This window comes from Haliotis rufescens, unplaced genomic scaffold, assembly GCF_023055435.1.
Source record: "Haliotis rufescens isolate VD_foot unplaced genomic scaffold, xgHalRufe1.0.p SCAF_2, whole genome shotgun sequence".
Classification (NCBI taxonomy): Eukaryota; Metazoa; Mollusca; class Gastropoda; order Lepetellida; family Haliotidae; genus Haliotis; species Haliotis rufescens.
In genome coordinates this window covers 163708-186848 of record NW_025963890.1, presented here as the reverse complement: position 1 = coordinate 186848, position 23141 = coordinate 163708, and the positions used below count along the sequence as shown (strand labels likewise).

Here is a 23141-nt window from a genome sequence, read left to right as displayed (position 1 = left end):
CTGAAACGCTGAGACCAAGAATAAAGGTTCTAAATGATCAGAAAGAACGCTTATGTATGTTTTCGTGCTAGGGAATTCCCAGGGGTTTTCCCAGGAATGTGGAAGTAGTCCGTCAGTGTTTACGTCATTTCAAGAACACGGTCTCGTGAAAAACGTATGAACGTCAAACTGTGTCGTTCATACACTTATGAACGTCAATTTCGGGGTCATGTGACCGACCTCTCGTCTAACGGAAAAGCCGTATATCGTGTAAACTTCAAATTAAAAAATTATTTGAAGATGGCATCTGATTGTAGATGACGGAACAAACGAGTGTATGTGACGTCATCCAACAACAGGCCAGCTCAGCTGATGTATCCCTCTGAAATCAGGTAACAAATTTTCCTTCATGTTCTCTGAAAAAGGACGATGGGTAATATAAAAAAAGAAGAATTCTGTCCCGAGTGAATTAATGTTAAAACACTTTTGTTGAAAATCGATTTTCTCTAAATGTACCTAATGGCTAAGTCACACTTTGAGTTGTACCGCCACCATGACTCACCCTGTCATGGGATAATAATTCAATTTACACCGCGTTATATGGCGGTAGCGAGACTGTGTTTGCTCAGCACTCCAACTACCACGATGTCATGGATGCCGTTGGTTTCTCTCTGGGTATGTTTTCAGTGTACATAGATGTAGCCTACATTTTATTGTTCGACGTCCTCGCACAGGGCGGTACTGCTTGTTGAGTGACACGACGGAGAGAAACATCAGGTGATAGAACAACACGGGTGGAAGTATATGAAGGCAACATGAATGCTCGTCTTATAAGAGTGTCGACGGTGTAACTGGTGCATGACAGTGCAGATACCACCACAGTTGAATGAAAACCTACGTATGCAATCATGCGCGAGCGATTGTTATGGTACGAGTGGTTTTATACCCCATTTATTGACAATCTATTGGTAGATAAAACGGAAGCCTTTTAGGGTCATTTGTTCAAAAATTTTGTCTTGATATTTTAAGATACTAAGTTGAAATTACAACATACTAACTGGAAATTTCAAGATAATAAAGTTGAAATTTCAAGTTAGTATCTTGACATTTCAAAGTAACATCTTGAAATTTCAAGATAAAAACAAAACAAATATATAAAAAATTCGGAAGAAAAATTTAAAATAATAACAAGACTTTAGTACATTAAGGTAGGATTATTTGTCTACTGTAAGTCACGTGTCGGTACATGCTCTTAAACCGTAATCAAATAGATATCTATAAATCTTGTTTGTTGGTGTCTTGTTTAACGCTGCAATATTACAACCATGTGACAACGACCTGTAAATAATCGAGTCTGGACCAGACAATCCAGTGACTGATATGAGCAACGCTCCACGCCGTGGAAGTACGATGTCACACCGAGCCTGACCGCCCAATCCATTTAGTCACCTCGTACGACGAGTATAGGTCGCTGGATGCACGTACTAACCCCAAATCCCCTCTGGCACAAGAAATCTTCTAGCAGACATGCATATATCGTCCATCAAATACAGTGTCCACCCGAGTCATGTAGACACCCGAATTCTGTTGGTTCGAGGCCAATATCCTGGAGATATCTTTGTTCTGTGATATAGGCTAGTAGGGCTGGAACGAGTCCGAATTTACTACCCGGGTACCCCCCCCCCCCCTATTACCCGACCTAACCCGGGTACCTACTGTAGGTCTCAAGAGATTGGTACAAAATGTCCGATTGTGCATTTTTTAACATAGCACTGGCAAAACGTATTTAGATACATGTATGAAACATTCTGGTCATGCATACACTGAAGTTGACTCAAGTAAAATCTTTATTCAAAGATATGAAAAGTCAGAAGAAATGGGTGTATAGTCAGAAAATAATGCGAACATTCGTGACTTGTAGTGTAACCATAGAGTTCTAGATACTTTTTGTCATTAAACAATATATCATGTGACTAACCACGGGTCCGGGTAGTCCTGTGGGTACCCGGGTCCTACTCAGTACCCACCCGACCCGGGTACCGAAGTTATCCGCCCTAGCCCGTTTGGCTACTGTACAATATTATACGTTATATACCAGAAAACCGCTAAACTGGACAGTAAGCAGTCTGGATTAACATTATTTGATGTGATTAGTCACTAATTCTGTCATAAACATATAGTTTTCTAATCATAATAATTTACTATTGTTAACTATTTGTATACGATATAGGTAGACTCGCGTATACCCAATGCTCGCTGAACGCGAGTACTGCGGGTTTAAAACGCTGCTTTGGACAGCACTTCACTCTATCAGCATGTTGGGAGAAAGGCACACGATGTCACAGGTATAAGATGTACGGTACTATTGTGAGAGTGCAGGAGCACGGGTAGGGTCCTGACACAGGATCATCGCCTGGGTTTCTATTGGGTTCGAACCCACGACTAGCGCACGAAGGGACTTAGCTGCATAGTGAACTATCCGAACCCTCCATATCCGGTGTGTGACATCTACGTCATCCCGGGGGTCCGAGGAAAGTGATCATTCAAAAGTATGATAAAAGCGTTTGGACACTACCCAAGTTGTAAAATCCTTCATTGCCCATTGACCATTAACACAAGGATTTACAATCAGGTTACTCAAACATATGTGCCTTGTTTCTGGAAAACAAGATCGTCGCCATACATAGCGTGGGCGGTATAATCTTCCATATACAATTACTTAACGCATCTAAAATACTAATCAACCGTTGATATAATATACGCTTGAGTCCAACAGGCAGGAGGATCTCCTGCCGATGTCATTGAGCGAAAGTCCTCGAGGACACCTAACCGGCTTATCTCATGGAGTTGTCGAACAAGTATCATTATCCTTGGTATCTTTATCAAAGTCAGTCTCGATCCGCGAACACCCGGGTTAAAATAGGTCTTCAGCACCCCATGCCTGTAAGAGGCGATTAACTGGATCGGATGCTCGTTGACTTGGTTGATTCATGTTAGCGTATCCTAATTAAGTGCTCATGATATCAGTCATTGGATTGTTTGGTCCAGACTCGATTATTTACAGACCGCCGTCATACAGCTGGGATATTGCGGCGGTAAACAACAAACCTTCAAACTAATACAGTTGGTAGAGATGATGTTTACTATTAGCACTGCCAATATTGCCAAGGTATTCATTCATATGTACGTGTGTTGTGACTTAAGCAGCAGTGCAATTCAATACAATAAATTTTGGAGTAGCATATTCAGAAACATAAACAAATGGTTGGATAGAAATGGTCAATTTATTGCATGGTAGCATATACATTATTTACAACTCGGGACAACATGTGGCAATGTACAAATATATGAAACACATATAAAAACAATCATAACAACCTCACATTCAATGTCTCCCTCATCAACACATCCCCACCATAGATTGAGTACAGATATACTGTTCGTCGAAAAAACCTCACACAATTGTTTATCCACTTTGATTAGTGTCATAACTATACATATTACATACTTGGTTTCTAGGCTAGTGATTACCCAGAGCATTGTCGATGTGACGTGAAGCATTAACTCACTCAAAAGGAAGAGCACGTGTTTGTTAACGCCAGGGAAAGGCAATTGTCATATGAAGGTCGAAAGCGAAAGATGACAACAGAGTTGTGGTATCAGTCAATACGTGCTGCTCCTCTGATACTGGTGTCTGATACTGGTGTGCTGCGGACCCACTTCTCATTCCCAACGCTAACAATACTGATCAGAATTCTGAATTTTGAAAACAAAACAAAATTAATGAATTGAAGAATACACAAATCAAGACATATCTACTTATCGACTAGGCTTAAACGCTAAACGCATGTTCCGCTGTTTTGGATCATCGTGGAATCTGTGAATATATACTGATAGGAAAAAGTAAGGGTTCGTCTACGATATGTTTGCTTTGTGATCATGTAATTGTTGGGTTTGTGGTCTTGTTGTGAACACACCATGTCAAAGTGTTTCATATTGACCCAATTGTTATAGAATAGTTATTGACGCAAATATTATGCAACTTTTCTATGACTTGGACACTCCTTGATTGGTTTCCGTTCAACATATAATTCACTTGTCATTCCTAATGACCTTATGGCGTACATAAAAATATATGTCACCAGGGCGTCCATGCGACTGTCATTAGTGAAAGAGTGGCCATGCTTGCTAACCCTTTTCGCGAACACCTAGGGTCATCACTGATTTTCAGTGGTCCATCCCTATAATTTCCACACCTATTTGCCCGTTACGCCAAGTGGAATATGTTTCGGCAGAAAATCTAGGCTATTCTCTTGCATTGACAATTTATAATTACATCGCAGTCAGGCACTATCCTACTCACACATCATTGAAAAAATAGTCTGGTTCATGAAAAACATGAGCAATGATCAGTGCTGTCGGCTCTGACAAGAAGCAAGGGTATATGACACTGATATGACAAGTTAGATGACATTGCATTCCATGAACAGGAAGCAGACGACGGGGGAATACACTGGCGGAATTCTCTTCTATACGACACACAACCAGAAACCGACTGTATAGAAGATTTAATTATGTATGGAAGAATGATAGATATAATGGGTATGTAGGCAGTAATTACATTTCCACATAAGAAATTAATTGATCATCTCTTTCAACAATGTCGGACATTATCTTGGGATAGACGGCCTGACACTATGACCTGCGTTCTACACTCTTGCATAAACAGTTAAATCCCCATACAGACTGGACGTTAATGAGATGAATATGAACATATGTATTATGAATACAACACTGTCTCTTAGTCAGGATATGCGTTGAAATGAAAACACAATCGTTATTCATAGTTCTAACGTCTTACGTGGGAAGTAATGCTGCTTTTAACTTTATTATGACCATGATTGTGATATCTCTGTGTCCGCACCAAGCCTGCTGATGAAATTGATAAATTCTGCATGACGAACATGAAATGAGGCTTCGTATGATTACTTCAAAACATGGATCTAAATGCGTAATATCCTACGACAATCACATACTATATGGCATGTTGTGGTTATTCAACATCCGTGAATGCAGCAACGGCTGTAACAACTGGAACCGTCTGACTCCAAGGTATCACAAGTTTTGAGACAGGACGAGTGGTTACCCATTCCTTCAACAATTGTCCAAACTGATCACATGGTGAAGTTCTGAGACACCATAACATCATCCCTCACGTACAGTACACTGATATGCACTGTCAATGCTGTTGTACATCTGCAGCAACATCATTCACTGCAACAGCGTACCTGACTGTACACGCCACGACGCCACGGAGGTAGCAGTGCTGGAATCATCCACGAAGGGGTTCAAGTGGTAACCGTCACGTTCTACTCCCTGAAACAATACATCGAATCACAAACTATCAATGTTTAAGATTATATCCAGTTTGTTTGAACTTTATCGTGAGTTTCTTCCAGAATGTTCCGTTCTTATCGCGACCTTTTACACCACGTTTAATGTCATCTCCGGTTTCGTGCCCGCTGTCGCTGCTCGCGCTCTCTAGGCTTCCCCACCGCGGGCCGCCATTCCGTGACTGCAAGAAGGACTCGTAGGAGGACTCGTAGGGCACGCCGTCACGTAAGGACTTCTTCTGTTGTTTGCGTACCGTACCATCAACCCCGATACCCAGCTTGGTATCATTAACGCTATAATACCTCAATGTCGTCTTCCCGCTGTTCTTCGCATTTTGTTTGAACAACGTCTTTGTTGAATCTCGTTTAGGCTTCTCGACTCTCCGTGCCTCTGTCCGAGACTTACTGCTTTCCTTCTTCTGAAGAACCTTTCGTGAAACTGGTGGTTTTGATCTAACTGTGTGGATGGGGCGATCGAATTCATATTCCTCCTCATCGTCGGAGAGGTACCGAGAGAAGTCCTCCCCAGGAAACTCCTTATATATACTGCTCCTTCTCTTGGCGTGGGCTAGATCATCACCCTCAAAGTCCAGAGTCATTTCTTCCTCTTCGTAATCAGGAGCAGGGATATCCATGCCGCCAATCCTCTCCGACGGAACGCTCGGTCTAGATTGGGACCTTTGCTCTCGGTACACGTTTCCATGGTGCAACGTCGGTGATGTCGCAGAGTCGTTAAAGATGGGGTTGGAACGGAACTGGTCGCCAGCATCCGAGGAAGAGGCAGTGTATGTTTCCTGTATTTCTGAGTAAATGTTCTCAGATGGTTCAATTGTCATCGGAATATCTTTGTCACCGATGATGAAAGCTTTGTTCACCTTTCCAACTTTGTCTCTATCGCTATGTTCAGGTTTAGGGCTGTTGTCAATCGCAATATTCCCAATCCCATCATTGGAGAGTATTTTAGGTTTGTAGGCTCCCAGTTGGGAGAACCCACCACTTTTTCCTTTGCCGTTCAAGTTGTATTTCTTTTTACCTTCTTTACCTTCGTACTCAAAGCCAGCAGACGATTGTCCAATAAATAAGTCACGCACGTGCGGACCACGGTTCATCGCCATCTTGAAGTTGTGGTCGACTCACTTATTCAAAAATACCTGGAAAGATAAAGAAAATAAAGACTTAATTTTCAAATAACATACGACCAAGTCTGCCTTAAGTTCACCAGATTCAGCACATCTTTATGGCAGAAACTTACATCAGTGAAGGTAGAGAAATGGCTGAAATAGGACAACTACTCACCCATCACCAATCGCGACTACAAAGTGTTTGACATATATACTGAAATCCTTAATGTCCTCTTGAAACGCCTTACAAGTGCACAACACCCCACAGGCATATAAACAACAATGGCAAATGTTGACATACGTTCGAGTCACCGTAACATGCACATCCACAAGCACAAGATCAACAGACTCCGAGAAAATGCACAACTGCAGTAGCTTCACCTGCTTTTAGTTGGTCGTATTCATGACCAAGCAGCAATTGTCTGATCGTGACTCCCTCGGCTGCGTTATCTGATTACCTGTACAATCATGCATCTGTGTGTGTCACTACAACGGGAGCACGTGTATTGTCTTCCTGTTTGTCAGGGTAGGACTTCCCATACCCAGTTGCGCAATCATGACATCATGGCAACATTTTTAAAACTACATCATCACGCCTCGTACAGGAGGGTGTAAGATAGTCTATTCATAAGTCAGGGCATCCGGGTGCAGTCCCGATGTGCAAAAGATAACTGACTTGTATATAAACAAGTGCACATGCAGCTAGGAGGGTATCCATCCGTCTCTGGACATCCGACAAATCACTTAATTTGTCTCACCCGTGAAGATCCGGGGTTGAATAGGTCTTCAGGAACCCGTGCATGCCGTAAAAGGCGACTATGCTTGTCGTATGAGGCGACTAACGGGATCGGGTGGTCAGGCTCGCTGACTTGTTTGATGCAGGTCATCGATCCCAATTGCGTGGATCGATGCTCATGATGTCAATCACTGGATTGTCTGGTCCAGACTCGATTATTTACAGACCGCCGTCATATAGCTGGAATATTGCTGAGGGCGGCGTTCAATAAGCAAACAAACAAACGGTTACCTGTTCCCAATTATATTCAGGCATAACTATTAAATCCCACGCCAGGGACATAATAAAAACTAACCTACATAAATTTGTTAAACAGACATTGAATAACAACATAAACATCCTGCTTTGGCTCGGTTTCAAGTTTTTCTGTCGTATACATTGTGAAACAGTGTGCTACTGTGACGTCATTACATTTGTAAGAATGGAATACAAGTTAGTTGGACGGTAGCCTATAAAGAAGGAATACAAGTTGTTATTATGACCTCGGGAGAAGCGGACTATAAGAGAGACTGAAGTAGAGCGTGGCGAGGCTGCCACAGTAGACGTGCCTCCGTAGTTCACTTGTCAAGCTAACAGCAAGGCTGTTTTATACACACTGTTAGAGTTACTTTACCTGCCAAACGGTGCTGACGCCAAGGACTAACACGGACCAACACATATATACAGAGCGCAGAAACACCAAGGGAATATACACACCACACACTGCTGTGTTCAATATATACCTACTAAACTCATACATGCCAATGAGTGACGTGTGTGTGGTATGTCACCACACTGACAAACACACTCAGGTTGTATTCAGTTATGTAACTAAATTATGTGGTATGAAACAAACTTTTCACATTCCTTCTGCCCCCTTTTTTCAACAAAATATATACGTGATATTGTAATACACTGGATAACGGACATTGTATCAATATTAAGATACGACAGTATAATGTTGTGATCATGATATTTTATTTAACGTGATCGCTGACAAATAAAAGACGAAAAGGACAATAATAGTTTGTTACCGGGTAAACAGTCAACATTCACACGGTAACATTTTTAGAACAATTGGCTTGACTACGAAACTAAAGATGTCAACTGAACATGTTATGAAAACACTGTGATCTTGTGACTAATATTGTACCTAAACTGAGGTTTTGACAAAACAAAACACAGCAGTTACTTGTTACCTGGAATGAAAACGTCAGTCCCTCAGAGATACTGGTATCTCAGCCAAGTTGACTTCCCACAGCACAATATATGTATATAACATATCGCCATGTGTACTTCCTTTTCCACTGCGAAATAACACGACTTGAATTACTTACCCGAGCATCATATACGCTACTTCCATGACAATATGACTTAAGATACCAAAACTGTTGTGAATCCCTACAACAACCGTAAGCCATACTGATTCATATCCTATTGACGTGCCAACTTGTTGTCAGATAACATCAGTGAAAACACGTACCGTCTTTGTGTCGATATCAGCTGATAAAGCCCATATCCCTGTGTTATTCACGCTATAGTCCCCTGGGGAGAAGTAACTGAGTAGTATCCTGGGTGCGGCCAGATAACAACTGACGTGAACGTGACGTGGAATGTCAGAATTTAGCTGCTTTCTTATTTGTAGGAAATCACTGAACTGAGGCAAAGTCGAGGCGGAATTTCCCAATACTCCGCAGACTTTGAGTTTTATGGACCAACTCTTGATAATACAACAGTTTACGCTTTCGAGTCCGAGTCATTAGAAATTCTTTTATAGATCTATATAGGACAATGGCTTGTTTCATTACTTGTGAATGATACAGTCAATACACAACTCAACAGAAGCTTCGATTGGTTTGCTTCATTACGCGGCCTCGTCCTGACATCCTGCAATTCTAGAATCTGATTATAAAATGAAGACGTTGCTATTTATTACTGAATTATTATAAAAAAAACGTTTACTTTTCAAGCACTGTAAGTGTGTAAGAATAAAAAATATATCAATCTTGAAGCGAGACTGGCTCAAATCCAGTCGAGGTCTAGATGGTGTCATTGGTACCACGTATAGTGGTACTCATTATTAGATAAATAGTAACATTGGATATAACTTGAATGATGTTCTAACGTCCTCCATAAAACCTTCTGATGTGCGTGAACCTAGCCCCACACACAATCTTCACTGCAGTTGGCACAGTCCGATCTTGTACAGACATGGCAAGGTTTAAATAGATGTTTATAGTTTGTACTTACACGGTGACAATGCAGTGCATTACGTCCTTTAGACAACCCAGAAATACATCAGGCAAACACACTATTGAAAAGACATTTTCAAACGTTGTGGACTCTAACCTCGTACGATTCATACATGAATAGTGCATTACCCAACCCTGCCTGTATACTGTATAAACAAACATCTTGGCAATGTGATTGCCATTGTGGGCGTGTCTAAAGTACCCCAATACTGACTCAAAATATAAATATATTGAACATTTTGATAATTGAATGACACTGAAACAGAACATAAACATAGACGTAGATATACAAGCTAACTTAGAACAGGTTAATACAATAGCATGAGGAATCACTCCAAGAACTTCAGTTTAGAATAATGTCAACTCACCAGATCAAATGGTTGATCTTTCTAATGACGTCGTAATGTCTATTTAAAGAATCGTTGTGTATTTTCTCATGGTTTTTAAGACATACTATTCAACACAAACTTAAAGCCTCAAATATTATCAGTCAATACCTTCACAATCTGTGTTCTCTATGCCGTCGATAAATACTAATATCCACATGGCAATGTCGTATTGCTAACCTACTGTCGTCGCGCGAGGACATGTTGAATGGTGAATGGTGAATGCCTTTCACTGAAGATCATGTGCCTGGCCTAACTACCGGGAGACTAAGCGGTTCTGCAACAAAGGAGCTCTTTACCTCACTGGCTACCCGTCCACCCGCCACACCAGCTAACAGCAAGCATGGGATCCCTCACTAACAGGATTTTCATACAGAGCCATTGGTGGGGAAATATCAGCTATAAATAACCGGTATATATACGGCGTGTCTTCCAGCGCGATGTCAGAAGGCTGCGGTTTGATGGCGGCGGCGACAGACTGCATCTCGGGCCTCAGTGAATGAGCGGATGGCGCTCTTCACGGCGCATCATCATAAAAGCGCTACGTATTGTGTATATGTGATCACATGTTATTCAGGTGGGGGCGTGGCTCAGATGGGCGTGGGGTGTACATGAAACAATATTTTGTAGGTGAATACATGACTGATTCTTAAGTTCGTCATCTTCACATGTTGTGATCGCGTTCTACCAGCATCATGGCGTGTACATACCTTTAATCCCCGAACAACAAAAACATATAAAATACCACACAGGTTTCAATAGGTTGTGCATACAATTTGTGTGTTACACTCCATTAAAGTTTAAATATCCCCAAACAAGTGCACAGCAGATCCAGATATCTAAACTACATTACGTAACCCAAGCCATTAATATGACTATATTATTTTTAAAACCTTCATGAATATATGCATATGAACACGCCCTATCGGCAATCTGTCTCTATATCACCTAATAAACCTATACGATATGCATATAACAAAAAGTCAATATATATACGACATATATAGAGAGAGACATACATTCAAAGTCACAATCAATATGCAGTTGTGGGTTATTGAGTTGACAGCTTGACAGAAACGTCGTTAAGTCTTTCATACAGAAATCACACACAACATATTTTATAGGACTATCATTGGCTGTTCCTCGTTAGATACCGATCAGCTTAACTATCAATTAAGTTAACTTGCGCCACCAAATACATGGCTAAAACGGTAGGCTGTGTACACTACCCCTCGGTTCATCTTGTCCATGATACGAAAGTATAGAGAAATAAAGGATTACAGACCCATATTCCTATAGATGGTTTGTTTGTTTTGTTTGTTTTTTGTTTAACGCCGCACTCAGCAATATTCCAGCTATATGACGGCGGTCTGTAAATAATCGCGTCTGGACCAGACAATCGAGTGATTGACATCATGAGCATCGATCCAAGGAACTGGGACACGATGCCTATAGATGGTGGAGTAATACAATCATTAGGCAATTCCGATTAGCTTCTGTAATATGTACTTATGCATTAAACAGTTCATACATCTACTAAAAACAGATTTTCATTAAAGTAGGTTACTATAAGTATATGAACATATTTGTCCTATGGTTCCCTCTTCTTATAAGTATACATCTACGTTCACTGTAAATCAACCTGTTTTGACCCCGTTTTTGGTCAGCTAAATAGTTTGAATCTAATAATACACGATGTCTTAAGAACGTCTCATTTAACACCCATTTACTACAAGGAATCATTTACTTGTCTATCTGAAACTATATACTACTTAAAAGAAGTTAAGGAACACCCAAATCTTCTATATGACTATATTTGCGAAGCTCCTTCGAAGTATAGGCCTAAGTCGCTGATGGCTGAAACAATGCGGGTGGGACGTTAAATTTTAACCCACTCATTAGAACCTGTGCTTGTCGTTAGAGGTGACTAATGGGATCTGGTGGTCAAGCTCGCTGATTTCTTTGATGCATGTCATGTTATCCCAATTGCATGGATCCAAGCTCAGGATGTCAGTCACTGGATTGTTTGGTCCCGACTCGATTATTTACAGACCACCGTCATATAGCTGGAATATTTCTGAGAGCGGTGATAAACAACCAACAAAGTAACAAACTAGGTAACTATATGATAGCATCGCAGATTAACTATAGTAATATGGAAGAATCGGGTTGTCTGAAACTTCTTCTGATGTCTGCACACAAGTTCAGAATCTATTAACCATCTGTTGTCTTTTCTTTCCAGTGTGAAATAAGGACCCCGCCGCTCCAAGAAATGTACATGAACACGCAAGTTTCGTTTAGAGAACTTGGAAACGCACAACTGACAGAAGACATTGTTACCTTAAATGTGGCTATTGTAAACACATATAGCATGTACAGCATCCATTGCACATAGATCTATCGTAAACCGTCATGTTCCATTGCGCGACGTGCTTTTCCTGCCATGTAATCTTACTGTGGCGTCCTGTAGTAAATTGCAGGTGTTATGCAGGTACAACATTTGTGATGAAATATTCATGCCTCGGCTGTACGTCAATAGATTACAGCAGCTATTGTATCTCATATTGCAAGGGTCGAACATGCGCAGGTTGTCGAGTGGAATGACATTGATATTAACGTGAACATTACAGAGGCAGATGGAGCGCAGTGGAACGAGGTATACAGTTTCCCTGAAAGTTTATGAACATTTTGCCTTCAGTATTTCATTACAAATATATAACTAAACAATAGATTACCTTCTGTCTTTGACGTTATAGTGGGCAATTAATGTTCGATAGAATAGGTGACCTTACAAGGAAAAAGCCTGCCATGCCTAAAGTATTTATGTTCGTTTGTTGTTTAACGCCACACTCAGCAATATTCCAGCTATATATGACGGCGGTTTGTAAATAATCGAGTCTGGACCAGACAATCCAGTGATTGACATCATGAGCATTGATCCACGCAAATGGGATACGATGACATGCATCAACCAAGTCAGCAAGCCTGACCACCCAATCCCGTTAGTCGCCTCTCGCGACACGCATAGTCGCGTACTCCTCCAAGACCGTAATAACAATGCGTCAATAGAGAAACAATACAAGCATAAAGACAGAAAGAAACAAATAAATCAACTGCATATAGAAATAAATAAATAAAATGCATATAGATATAAATAGAGTTATCACAATACAGCGTATGTTCCCGAGTTTACCATTTAGCGAAGAATAGTCCTCTTAAAGCAGCCACTCAAAAAGCCCGAAGGCCTAAATGAATACCTTCACTTCATTGCATGTTCGCTCCAGGGATTTGTTTCGAGTGTGCATGTCGATTAACCTATCTCAGTGTCATTCGCTAGCCGACGAGGAGAACTTTAGCCCAGACGCCAGTGTGATAACAGTAGAGATTACTCAATGTTCCTCCACGTTTTTTCCTTAATACGAAACAAAACAATTGACAAACTTTAACCTGAGAAGCAGAGTCCGACTTGTAATGACATACACCCCATGAGGGTTATCACGACTAACATCACGAAGTTGCATAATTATCACGAAGTGTATCACCTGTCACCGTGCACTAGAACATTATCGCAAACACCGGAGGCACATCGTTTCATAATATTAGTTATGAGTCCGACATTATATCTTCTGGGTCATTCCAGAGAAGCCGTTATGTTCCCCTGCCAGGCTGTAGCCAATGGGGCATGACCTTTATTATATCCCCGTAAAGAATTCCTTGCCTAAGGCGTGCCTGTGTTGAGAATACAGAGTGATACGAACCCCACCCGGGCTACCGGGCTATAACATTGTTTATGTCATGCCGTGAGATATAGCGATATACACCGGATAAGTACACGTCTACGTCAGTATATGCTTGTCTATAACACGCACCAGTTCTTTTGTAATATTAAGTCAGTAAGGACATTGCAAATACCATCACGTGCCTCCTTCCTCTTTGTTAGGTACAATGTATCTGGTTACTGTAGTATCTCAATGGGAGCCTTGAGGTTCCTGACTGCTACAACGCTTGTGCATGTGTGCCCGTGAATAAAACAGCTGTATCAATCGTGAATAGATGGAATTCCTAATGTTATTCTCGACCTGTGGATGATGTCCCTGTCATTGTGCTACAGCTCACTGTAGAATAGAGGTGGTGGAGGATTGAGCCCGAACTGGTAAAACACGCTACACTGTCTGGAGGTTGTAGGATAGCATGTTATATGTAAAAGTAAAACCATTTCTCCTAGGCATTATTTGAGTTTGTAAACTCTGACATACCTCGGAGGCCTACGAGAAGTGGTTTGTCCTTATAAAACTTATAAAGGGACTCATCTCCTTGATAATAAGAAAACATCGAGATACATTTTAGTGAAACAGTAAAGTGTGTTGCCGAAAAGACGGAATTCAATCAAAGCGTGAGAGAGAAAAAGCACGTGCAGCATGGACCAATTGGATTCATGACATGTAAAATTGAACAACTTTTCATCACCTGCCCGGATGACACAGGGGGAAAACAGTGTGTTACAAAATTGAACACGAAATGTGAGGTTGCAGGTCGGATTCCCGTCATCTTTAATGGAAACTTTCATTATCTAACTTCGATTTTAGAACATTGGACGTTTGAAACACCATGTACAAATTTATAAGTATAGAAGTCTTTGTAACTCCTTGTACGTAGGAGGGTTTACAATCAATCATTGGGATTACAAAAATTGTGAGCCAGACTGCCAGTGATTACATTTAAACCAATGCACTCTAAGGGGGCTTTCAACCATTTAAAAGAACCCTCACGGAGTTACACAGACGCGTGTGAGGTTTATGAAATGGGCTGATGCAGCTGTGGGTATAACAGACAGCCGGTTACAACGCCATGTTAATCCTTACGACAAAGTTATAAACGTTTCAGAGGTCTAAGGCGTCGCAATTCACTGTGCAGAGTTGCGTTCCTTAGGCGTGTCAGAAACCTATGATCGTTGGTTCGAATTCAGCTTCGCCCTGATTGTTTCTGGGTTTGTCAGCACCACACACGTGCACATGGGTTTCACCAAAGTCGTAACCGTCTAAGACCTGCATCACTTCGAATTCGAACTTGCCTCCCCCATGACATCGATGAGATGATGCTCAAGGCGGCGTTAAGCCCCCATCATGAGTGAATAGAAAATGGGGATACAACGATCTGAAGGTTCAGAGAATCCCTTGGAGGGTCTTGGTGGCAGGAATGGTTATAAACACTTGTGACGGGAGTTGGTTATTTACATAACCGAGGAAACACAATCTACTACGTTTTATCTCAATGTAAATTTTATGTGTGGATATTTTTGTGTTATTCTACAAAGTCACATAATGAAAGTCTTGCAATATCAGAGTGTTCTTACCGTACAATTTGTACGGATAATTCTATTATTCTTGGCTAAGTGATATCGTTAATATTTAAGCATGGGTCTTGAATGAATATTGTCTCCAAATATATTCTTTATATTTCAATTAGATCTTAATTTAAAATTTGTGATCTATTTTCTTGTTACATATTTTGTTCCCTGTAAAGTCCTTAAAGCTACAGTTGGTAAGATCCTCACAACTACTGGTGATAAACCCTTACTCCGACTTCAATATACTTACAGCTACTGGGGGTAAGACACAGCTACTGGTGATAAACCCTTACTCCGACTTCAATATACTTACAGCTACTGGGGGTAAGACACAGCTACTGGTGATAAACCCTTACTCCGACTTCAATATACTTACAGCTACTGGGGGTAAGACACAGCTACTGGTGATAAACCCTTACTCCGACTTCAATATACTTACAGCTACTGGTGGTAAGACACAGCTACTGGTGATAAACCCTTACTCCGACTTCAATATACTTACAGCTACTGGTGGTAAGACACAGCTACTGGTGATAAACCCTTACTCCGACTTCAATATACTTACAGCTACTGGTGGTAAGACACAGCTACTGGTGATAAACCCTTACTCCGACTTCAATATACTTACAGCTACTGGTGGTAAGACACAGCTACTGGTGATAAACCCTTACTCCGACTTCAATATACTTACAGCTACTGGTGGTAAGACACAGCTACTGGTGATAAACCCTTACTCCGACTTCAATATACTTACAGCTATTGGTGGTTAGACACAGCTACTGGTGATAAACCCTTACTCCGACTTCAATATACTTACAGCTACTGGTGGTAAGACACAGCTACAGGTGATAAACCCTTACTCCGACTTCAATATACTTACAGCTACTGGTGGTAAGACACAGCTACTGGTGATAAACCCTTACTCCGACTTCAATATACTTACAGCTACTGGTGGTAAAACACAGCTACTGGTGATAAACCCTTACTCCGATTTCAATATACTTACAGCTACTGGGGGTAAGACACAGCTACTGGTGATAAACCCTTACTCCGACTTCAATATACTAACAACTGCAGGTGGTAAGACACAGCTACTGGTGATAAACCCTTACTCCGACTTCAATATACTTACAGCTACTGGTGGTAAGACACAGCTACTGGTGATAAACCCTTACTCCGACTTCAATATACTTACAGCTACTGGTGGTAAGACACAGCTACTGGTGATAAACCCTTACTCCGACTTCAATATACTTACAGCTACTGGTGGTAAGACACAGCTACTGGTGATAAACCCTTACTCCGACTTCAATATACTTACAGCTACTGGTGGTAAGACACAGCTACTGGTGATAAACCCTTACTCCGACTTCAATATACTTACAGCTACTGGTGGTAAGACACAGCTACTGGTGATAAACCCTTACTCCGACTTCAATATACTTACAGCTACTGGTGGTAAGACACAGCTACTGGTGATAAACCCTTACTCCGACTTCAATATACTTACAGCTACTGGTGGTAAGACACAGCTACTGTTTGTAAGATCCACACAACTGCTGTTGGTTAAACCCTCACTCCTACTGCAAGACAGCTATTGATAATGTTTGTCTGTTTGTTGTGTATCCCAGAATCTGCCACCACTCCGTTTCTTACAGCCACATACCTGTATTTGCACTCTCTGTCGACACTCCCAGCCACTTCAAGCAGGCAGATGCAAGCGATCCGCTGTCTACCGCGTTGTGTTCAAGGTGCAACGTAAGCCTGACGCCAGATATACTTTAATTGCACCTTAAACAGTCTTGAGAACATTAAACTAGTTTAGGCGATGTTCTCTGTGACTTAGTGGAAGTAAAATATCACAGGCCACGTTAGAGCAGCTAGTCCGCTATGCATGAGAGACACCGATCAATACCAACGCATTCGATTGCCCGCTGATTGAACGACATTCAACAATCCTACATTATAGAACTATCCTTCGATATTCCATCTAGACAGCTGTTGCCAGTATGTCGAGACGTCACCCACCTTGTCACAGTAGTTGTCGAAAGTCCACCATTCTTCCTCAACTGTGGGTAGTCCTGTTACTTCTTTAGCTGATATTGTCGTCTGCCTTACTCGTCGCGAGTGTTCGGGATGTCTCGGAAAACCGTCCCTCGGGTAGCTCGGTTCCGTTCAGGCGAATGTTCAGTTGTTCCTGGCTCTGGTGGATTCTCTCTTACACTCATTTAGACATGCAGATGCGGTGACGTGAAAATGGGTTTAACGCCGCGTCCAAGATTATTGCATTTACATAACGACGTGCATGCACGTGTGTGTTTGTGTGGCTGCTTGTACTAGTTCGGACTGATGCCGATTTATAGTGCTAGCCCACTGACTTGCCACAGTTTAACATGAATACCGCACTCAGACACAGTCCAGTCCGGGTTTTAGCCCCTTAATGCCGAGCGGCAGACAGGGTAACAACAAGTATAATCTTTTAACGGCTTTTGGTATGCCGCGGCGGGGATCGAACCCAGGACCTTCTGCTCTCCGGGCGGACACTCTACCACTAGACCAGATGGTTTTTTGGTTGTTTTGTTGTTTAACGCCGCACTCAGCAATATTCCAGCTATATGACGGCGGTCTGTAAATAATCGAGTCTGGACCAGACAATCCAGTGATTGATATCATGAGCATCGATCCACGTAATTGGTATCGATGACCTGCATCAACCAAGGCAGCGAGCCTGACCACCCGATCCCGTTAGTCGCCTTTAACGACAAACATAGTCGCCTTTTATGGCAAGCATGGGTTGCTGAAGACCTATTCTACCCCGGATCTTCACAGGTCCGGTCAGATGTACAGGGGTTTTGATATTTAAAGGACAAAGGGTTTAAATCTGCAAGTTGATGTGCAGTGTGAGTGAGCTTGTGAGGTGGGCGAGTGAGTGGGCGAATGAGTGGTCGAGTGATCGCGTGAAATGGGTGAGTGAGTGAGTGAGTGGACGAGAGAACATGTGAGGTGAATGAGTGAGTAGATGTGTTGGTTAATTGGTTCTTAGGTTGTGAGATATAGACCAATGAGAAAAGCACTGACGTTCCAGGTTCGAATCCCATACTGGTAAATGTGTGAAGCCGTTACCGAGATGCCCGCCATAATGGATCATTGTTAAAAGCTACTCACTCACTCACCGACATGTTAAACCATTGAACTATGTAGTATGTATCTCAAATACCCTCCCTCTTAACATACGGTGCATTGGTAACCTGACTGGCACTCGGAGGGAGACATTTCTTTGCATTCAGGGGTAAAATTATATTTTCAATGATACTCTCCTGGGTGTCAATAGAAATAGACCGCGGTCATGGTCTAATAGTATAGCGTCCTCCCGGAAAGCGACATACCACAGACGTTTAAAGATGGTACTTGTTGTTACCCTGCCCAACGCTCGGCATTAAGGTTATAAAACAACGACTTGTCGGCTTGGAGGTCAGTATTTTTTGTCTGAGTGGGGTATTTATGTTAAATTGCGGCATGGTATCTTAGTGGGATAGCACTATAAATCGGCAGTAGTCCGGATTAGTGCAAGCAGCAACACACACACACACACATGTCGCTATATAACTGTAAAAATTAGGACGCGACGTTAAACCCCATTTCACCTCACCCCCGTCAATACAAATAGCAAAACTTTAACTCGAAACATTCGCTCAAACGCAACATATTTGTCTATTGAGGGTAAGTGAACCGGTTCTCTGGGTGTCAAGATGGCGCTGTGTGGCCCAGGTTTCTTTACAGAGCGTTACGTCAACTACGAAACCACCATGGCTCGTGTCCCTGTCTCTGTCGGCGTATTGGGTGTGGTCAATGTAGGCGTTTGTGCTCCCCGCAACCCTTTCACTGTGATATAACATACATGTCAGGGATTGAATATTGGGTGGTGTTCATTCTCTAACTGTACTTGTCACTGGTATTTATTTCACAAGTAATGTTGTATACATGTTGGTAGTACGTGTTAAAGTGTGTGTCACTCAGGTACTCCACTATCCACAGCCCCCTATTGTTAACACTGGAATATCCGTTAGTTTTCCTGTTACAATCACAGTATTATAGCCGACAGGCAGCGCAGCGAGTCACAGGGGCATGGAGGCACGTGTCACTCAGTCGTCTACGGCGCCGGAAATGGCCTTGCAGCATTTACGTCCTGGCTCAGGCGTGTCAGGTTTCTCTGATCCAAGGTTCGAGCTCCAGATTCACCCTTTACTTGAATCCGTTGTCCGCCCACACGTGGAAACTAAAGTTGTAAACATCGCTGTCATGCATCACCTCTATTGTTCCCTACCACATCAAGCTGACGCGCCGTGATGTAACTGGAATACTGTTTAAAGCGGCGTTAATCCCAACTCACTCACTCACTAACGCACGTAATTCCGTATTCAGTTACGGACCATGATAAAATTCAAAACATCAGTTACGTGTATGGATACGAGTATGAAGGTTGGCAGTGTGGTAGAATATACAAAAGGCATTTGTAAGATTTTGTTTGTTTGTTGTGACACGCCGCACTCAGCAATATTCCAGCTATATGACGGCGGTCTGTAAGTAATCGAATCTGGACCAGACAATCCAGTGATTGACATCATGAACATCGATCAACGCAATTGGGATACGATGACATGCATCAACCAAGTCAGCGAGCCTGACCACCCGATCCCCTAAGCGCCTTTTACGTCAAGCATAATCGCCATTTACTGCAAGCATAGGTTGCGTCTTAGGGACCGGCCATTTATTACAGGGTGGGTGTGTTTGGGGTGTGGAGTTAGGGGTGGGTGGGTTGTCAGAGGTTTTTGATGCACCAATGTACTGGTGACCCTCAACTGATTCTCTCTGCCATCCCCACCACCCTATAATCTATTACCGTATTCGACGTAATAAGCACACAGGGCGCTCTCCAAATAAGAAATAGGGGGCTTTTATGAGAATATAAGTTTGGTGAAAGATCGTAAATTTCTACGTCTGTGTACCTGAAATGATACAAAAGAAAAGTCTGTGCGTATTATATACGACAGATATATTTGTCCAGAATGTAATTGCCCATAATTAAGGGTGCATATAACACACAAGTGCGTATACACGAATAAATAAGTCTCGTGTACATTGATCAATCGGAAGAGGTGCTAATTGGGATTGTTTTCTTGCCAATATATTAGCAAATATCGCCGTGGGCTCTTATTAGAGCGAGGCGCTTATTAAGTCGAATACGGTCACAATATCATAAAGTCAAAGTCTGTAGCATTTAATTCAACATATAAAATGTGTCGTAGGCCTACAGACCTATGGTAATATGATATGATACAGACAGGATGTGAACAGACGCTAAACATGTTCCTAGGCCATGTGACCTGACTATTACCAGGATTAACTCCCAGCCTGGGAGATTGTCTCTTGATAGGGATGTGTAATCATTGAGTCAAAACCGAGGGTGAATCCCACACATCGCTGCTGGAGTAACGGGCTCACACTCCATCTGTACAACGTGTGTACCCATATATCAAGACAACCCACACACCCACCCCTCTCCATCTGTACAACGTGTGTACCTCTATATCAAGACAACCCACACATCCACCCCTCTCCATCTGTAAAACGTGTGTACCCCTATATCAAGACAACCCACACACCCACCCCACTCCATCTGTACAACGTGTGTACCCCTATATCAAGAACCCACACACCCACCCCACTCCATCTGTACAACGTGTGTACCCCTATATCAAGACAACCCACACACCCACCCCACTCCATCTGTACAACGTGTGTACCCCTATATCAAGACAACCCACACATCCACCCCTCTCCATCTGTAGAACGTGTGTACCCCTATGTCAAGACAACCCACACACCCACCCCACTCCATCTGTACAACGTGTGTACCCCTATATCAAGACAACCCACACATCCACCCCACTCCATCTGTACAACGTGTGTACCCCTATATCTAGACAACCCACACATCAACCCCTCTCCATCTGTACAACGTGTGTACCCCTATATCAAGACAACCCACACATCAACCCACTCCATCTGTACAACGTGTGTCCCTCTATATCAAGACAACCCACACATCAACCCCTCTCCATCTGTACAACGTGTGTACCCCTATATCAAGACAACCCACACATCAACCCACTCCATCTGTACAACGTGTGTCCCTCTATATCAAGACATCCCACACATCCACCCTACTCCATCTGTACAACGTGTGTCCCTCTATATCAAGACAACCCACACATCCACCCCTCTCCATCTGTACAACGTGTGTACCCCTATATCTAGACATCCACACATCCACCTCACTCCATCTGTACAACGTGTGTACCCCTATATCAAGACAACCCACACATCCACCCCTCTCCATCTGTACAACGTGTGTACCCCTATATCAAGACAACCCACACATCAACCCACTCCATCTGTACGTGTGTACCCCTATATCTAGACAACCCACACATCCACCTCACTCCATCTGTACAACGTGTGTCCCTCTATATCAAGACAACCCACACATCCACCTCACTCCATCTGTACAACGTGTGTACCCCTATATCAAGACAACCCACACATCCACCCCTCTCCATCTGTACAACGTGTGTACCCCTATATCAAGACAACCCACACATCCACCCCTCTCCATCTGTACAACGTGTGTACCCCTATATCAAGACAACCCACACATCAACCCACTCCATCTGTACGTGTGTACCCCTATATCTAGACAGCCCACACATCCACCTCACTCCATCTGTACAACGTGTGTACCCCTATATCAAGACAACCCACACATCCACCCCTCTCCATCTGTACAACGTGTGTACCCCTATATCAAGACAACCCACACATCCACCTCACTCCATCTGTACAACGTGTGTACCCCTATATCAAGACAACCCCACACATCCACCCCTCTCCATCTGTACAACGTGTGTACCCCTATATCAAGACAACCCACACATCCACCCCACTCCATCTGTACAACGTGTGTACCCCTATATCAAGACAACCCACACACCCACCCCACTCCATCTGTACAACGTGTGTACCCCTATATCAAAACAACCCACACATCCACCCCACTCCATCTGTACAACGTGTGTACCCCTATATCAAGACAACCCACACACCCACCCCACTCCATCTGTACAACGTGTGTACCCCTATATCAAGACAACCCACACATCCACCCCTCTCCATCTGTACAACGTGTGTACCCCTATATCAAGACAACCCACACACCCACCCCACTCCATCTGTACAACGTGTGTACCCCTATATCAAGACAACCCACACATCCACCCCTCTCCATCTGTACAACGTGTGTACCCCTAAAACAAGACAACCCACACATCAACCCACTCCATCTGTACGTGTGTACCCCTATATCAAGACAACCCACACATCCACCCCACTCCATCTGTACAACGTGTGTACCCCTATGTCAAGACAACCCACACATCCATCCACTCCGTCTGTACAACGTGTGTACCCCTATATCAAGACAACCCACACATCCACCCCACTCCATCTGTACAACGTGTGTACCCCTATGTCAAGACAACCCACACATCCATCCACTCCGTCTGTACAACGTGTGTACCCCTATATCAAGACAACCCACTCACCCACCCCTCTCCATCTGTAGCTATCCTATCCATGTTAACATTGTACAGAATTGCGTACAATGATCTGTCTATCTACCGCGGTGTATCTTGTACTTGAGTTCGCCATGAATGACCTATCCACATAATTACAAGACACTCTAACTTCTTCTTTAAACTTGTCCAAGAAACATTGACACAAGACCGTGAAACATTAGTCAATCAGAACATATGAAGAGTGTTTTTTTTAT

General features: G+C 42.6%; 2 protein-coding genes and 1 long non-coding RNA gene across 10 annotated transcripts in view; 2 read left to right on the top strand and 1 right to left on the bottom strand.

Annotated features, from left to right (window-relative positions):
* Nucleotides 1-234: 234 nt before the first annotated feature.
* On the top strand, nucleotides 235-12633 carry LOC124119637. Its single transcript, XR_006858679.1, has 2 exons — nucleotides 235-371; nucleotides 12149-12633. It is a non-coding gene; the product is annotated as an uncharacterized LOC124119637 (long non-coding RNA).
* On the bottom strand, nucleotides 3245-17420 carry LOC124119636. Of its 8 annotated transcripts, none has more exons than XM_046482222.2 (2): nucleotides 17282-17420; nucleotides 3245-6523 (listed from the first exon to the last, which is right to left on the bottom strand). In XM_046482222.2, exon 2 carries the CDS (start codon nucleotides 6485-6487, stop codon nucleotides 5384-5386), a length of 1104 nt encoding a protein of 367 aa, XP_046338178.1. In that variant the 5' UTR covers nucleotides 6488-6523; nucleotides 17282-17420; the 3' UTR covers nucleotides 3245-5383. The 8 variants fall into 8 exon arrangements, with proteins under 8 accessions (XP_046338178.1, XP_048255401.1, XP_046338181.1 ...); XM_048399444.1 differs by lacking the exon at nucleotides 17282-17420 and adding an exon at nucleotides 16920-17056; XM_046482225.2 differs by lacking the exon at nucleotides 17282-17420 and adding an exon at nucleotides 13100-13237.
* LOC124119627 overlaps nucleotides 15045-23141 on the top strand; it is a 59122-nt gene continuing 51025 nt past the window's right edge. Inside the window, exons 1-4 of the mRNA XM_048399169.1 lie at nucleotides 15045-15105; nucleotides 15506-15955; nucleotides 16073-16774; nucleotides 16885-17011. Coding sequence (XP_048255126.1) covers nucleotides 15045-15105; nucleotides 15506-15955; nucleotides 16073-16774; nucleotides 16885-17011 — 1340 coding nt within the window. The remainder of the gene's footprint in view (nucleotides 15106-15505; nucleotides 15956-16072; nucleotides 16775-16884; nucleotides 17012-23141) is intronic.